This window comes from Glossina fuscipes, unplaced genomic scaffold, assembly GCF_014805625.2.
Source record: "Glossina fuscipes isolate IAEA_lab_2018 unplaced genomic scaffold, Yale_Gfus_2 117276, whole genome shotgun sequence".
NCBI classification, from domain to species: Eukaryota; Metazoa; Arthropoda; class Insecta; order Diptera; family Glossinidae; genus Glossina; species Glossina fuscipes.
In genome coordinates, this window is record NW_024006156.1 from 14,950 (window position 1) to 19,053 (window position 4,104).

Sequence of the window (4,104 nt, forward strand, 5' to 3'; positions counted from 1 at the left end):
CTAAACATTATGTCCTCAGGGAGCGTAGATTTCTTACATCACTTTCAACCTAATTTTATTTTTATATTCATTATCTGTGTATATGTGTATATGTATATATATGTATATTGTCAAAAAGTACATTGAGAAAATGATGATTTCTTTCATTATTCCTTTAGGGACTGGAAGCATTCATTCATTCATTGCATTCATTGCATTCATTGTTATCATTAAGTAAGTTTTTGCCAAAAAAAGGGCTTACACCACTTACAGAGAAAGCGCCTCGTACACGTATTCGACGTTGTTAGCGTCAACGCTAATGTTGTTTTTCACAAAAAATTAAAAAGTTTTTATGAAATATTTTAAAAATAATTGTTTTCTCAAACCTTTATTAATATTAAGAAGGTGAATAAAACTCCCTGTAGCTGGGGGGAGGCATTTTCCCCGCGTAACAAACAGTGCATCGAATTTAATATATTACCATTCCTTGTAGTGATGTGAACATGACTAACTAAAAACCCTTCTTACTCTCGTTTCTTTTGTTATTGAGAAATGTGTTTGCATGTATTTATGTACTTTTTTTTCCTTTTTTTTTTTTTGTTATGTATGTGTGTGTAGGTAGGTTCAACTACTTTATTATGCATTTTAGATTGTGTCAGAGAACATTTGCGCTGCTGTTGTTGCTAGATATTGTTATTGCAATTGTGCATGTTTTGGGGTTGTTGACTGTTGCATGCATATGATTCACAAACAAACACATACGCTCACGTAATCGTTACTTTGTCTGTCGGTGCATATAACACACACTTTGTACACATGCTTACATTTAATATGCAACAATTATATCAATTTTAATTTTATATATACTTTACATTTTACATGAATGCATAAGCGCTATGTTGTGTGTGCATTCACTCCATATGCAGTATTCTCATAACGTCTTGCTGTACAATGTCAACGTGCGTGCATGTGTGTGTGTGTGTGTGTGTGTGTGAAAAAGCTCACTTGAAGTAATATTACTCTAAATGATGGCCCCCTGACTCTTATGAAGATATCTGTGTGTGTGTGTGTGTGTGTAGTGGTAAATATGCTGAGATGGTGGTAGTTGCTTGCTTGTTATGTCGATTTTATTTGAACTATACGGGGAGTTGAGAGTTGTTTACATAAATTTTAATTTTTTTTTTTTTTTTTTTTTTTTGCCTTTATTTTTATGCAATTTTAAAGGGTTGAAATAGAAAAATTTTTTATCAAAAATGAATTAAAATTTCGAAGTTTGATATAAAAGTTAACCCTTAAGGGAGAAAAAAACTAATGAAAAAATTAAATTTAAAATAAACTAAATATATTTTCTTTTCTTTTTTTTTTTTTTTAACAATTGCAAATTTACTCACCTTCCTCCCGTTTTTGCTGATACATATCATCGACATGTGCGTCTTTATATATAACCGAATGAAAACCTATAGTTTTAATAACGTCGTCATGATGGTCGGATATCGATTTTTTAGTAGCAGAAGCTGAAGACGTGTTGGTTGTTGTTGCTTTATTATTACTATTTAAACCATCTTGTATGTTGTCAGTACCGCTGCCACTACTATTACTACTACTGGTGCTGCTACTGTTGCTGCTATGCAATGCCATGGATTCCCATTGAGGTTTATGTTGGACTTGTGTAAAATTCTGTGGGAAATAACGTTTGGCATGTTCCACATAATAGGCATCACGTTCCGTTATAATTTTACCCTCAAATACACCATCCAATATGGAACCGAATACATAACTATTACGGTCACCTATCACTTGCCCATCGTAGATGTGATCGGTGGCCACATCTAAAGGACCATTATTGTTATCAATTATCTGAAATAAGAAATTATTAAATTAATTAAATTAGGTATAAAAAATATGCAAATAGTTGACAGATCAAAGGGTCATGCAAAAATTTTATCCAGCTAATAAGATATATATACTTATCGCAAAGCTTTTGTAAGTCGCACTGTTCAAGTGTGTATGTGATTTTGTAATTTTCAAAGTCAAAAATGGACACAAAGAAGAAACTTTTGTCCTTGAGTCTTTAGTCTTAGGCTCGGCTCTATTAACTAAATTTAAATATTTGTTGGTACCGTACCGACTTCGGAAACAACTTTTTCATAAGATTGTTGTCTTTTATAAGGTATCATTTAGACATTTACATTAATGCACAATTGATGGTTAAATTGATACAATTGATGAAACTTTGAAAACGTTTCCAAATTGCTTAAGTGTTTCATTAAATTTCATTCGTTAATCGTCTAAGGGCTCCTGAAAAATAAATTTTTAGATATATCATTAGTGAAGTTTGGGTCCATCATTACGGCAAATAAATTGGAAGGGAATGAAGAGAACTGTTCATTTTTACACGGGAATTTTTCCAAAGCATCTTTAAAATCAATGCTTCGGAGCATTTTTTAACATGAATTGAAAGAAACACTCAACCTATCAAGAAATCGGAGAAACAATCATATTCAGAGGCGTCAGGCCGTTTTAAAAATTATGTATGTAATTTAAAAACTCCATAGTGAGACTATAGACGGCATTGCCACCTGAAATATATGTTGTTTTATTATACCCTGCACGAACACCCGCAAAGTGTTGAGATGAGAGAAGCATCTTTTCTTATACCGATTGATTCAAAATCACCTTTTGAATCCCTTTGTCCGTTCTGTTCAACACCAGAGTGTTCAACCTACAGGTCGCAATTTTTGAGATATTTTAATGAAATTTGGTACACTGACGTGTTTTGGCTTAAGGACGAATGCTTTTGAAGATGGTACGGATTTGATCACTTTTTCGACCACTACTCCTCATTTGGAAAACCGCTTTAATGTATAGTTGTAGGGTGATGTAGGGAACATAATAAATGGGCCGTGGACTACTATAGTATTGTTATTCGATTTTATTCACCAAATATCGAGGTTTGTATGCACACGCTACAATCCGGATGTATATCTGCAGAATACTTTAGTTCATTAGCTGGCGTTACAGTAGATGTTACTGTTTTTCCAAGCACGGAAACTTTAAATACCGTATGTATCAATGTTTTAAATAAATGTCTATTTGTTTATGCGACAATTGTGTTAGCTGGAAAAAGCAGTCAATAATAATAAACTGGGTACGAGAAATCTCTCGATATTAGTTGGGTCCAATTTCATAGTATTCAAACTGGTCAAAATTAATAAAGAAATTTTGACATCGAGTTCCAGTTTGTCCATTCGACGGGTTGGTCTCTTGTCGTCCGTTAGTGAAATAATCTCAAATTGCTTGGTGCTTCGCTCAAAGTCACAACATGGCTTGAAAGTTATACATAAGACTTGCGTTGCCATTAAGAGGTCTCCGACAAGCAAAAGTAACTTTAGGTTCTTCTTACTTAATTATGTACTTACCTCTAACTTATCACTAAATGTATATAGATCACGTTTTAATCTAAGATGGAAGTCTCTTCCATGCGCTTGAAATTTTAAATGTACATAATGATCTTTGGTCACTGATCGTCGTGCTCTGTGGTGACTAGCTCTAATATGCTGATGATCATAATTTAATGTTTCATAATGAGATATGTATTCGTTTAACCGCACGGAATCTAAAAAAAGAGAAAAAAAAAATGTATAAATAAATATTTTTTTTTTGTGAAATCTTTTGTTGAAAGAAATAATAATAATTATAAAAATTCTCTCAAAGCAAGAATTACCCTTCCTGTGCAGAATTACAATTATACAGAGGTGTGCTACTTCTTCTCTCCTTCTTTTGGTCTTCAATAGAAACATTAAAAAAACGTAGTGTGCTATTGTAAACAACGATGACACAAAAAAACAAAAAGAGTATAATTTTCATTTTCTCTTTTGTTTACGTCTTTATTTATTTTTTTTTTTCATTTTTTTTTTTTTGACTTTGATAAAGCTTACAATCTTAAAACACGGAGTTTTTCTCCCCCACGTGTCCTTTTTTCGCTTTGTTTCAGATGAAATGTTGATTGTTTTTCATAATCTTGCAACCCTCAAAGGGAAATAGTTTTGGGGGAAAATTTAATTAGACAATAATTTGAAAATTTTTATTAAAATTTTGTTTTTTATTTTTTTTTTGTTTCTTAAC

The 4,104-nt window shown here is 32.2% G+C and overlaps 1 protein-coding gene across 1 annotated transcript; it reads right to left on the reverse strand.

The window, feature by feature from the left end:
* Positions 1 to 1,311: 1,311 nt before the first annotated feature.
* Positions 1,312 to 3,595, reverse strand: LOC119644473 (disintegrin and metalloproteinase domain-containing protein 10-like; the record flags this gene model as incomplete). The annotated part of the gene is made up of 2 exons (XM_038044032.1): positions 1,312 to 1,836; positions 3,399 to 3,595. Coding segments are annotated over 2 exons (671 nt in total), but the record flags the coding sequence as incomplete, so codon positions are not given.
* Positions 3,596 to 4,104: the final 509 nt, after the last annotated feature.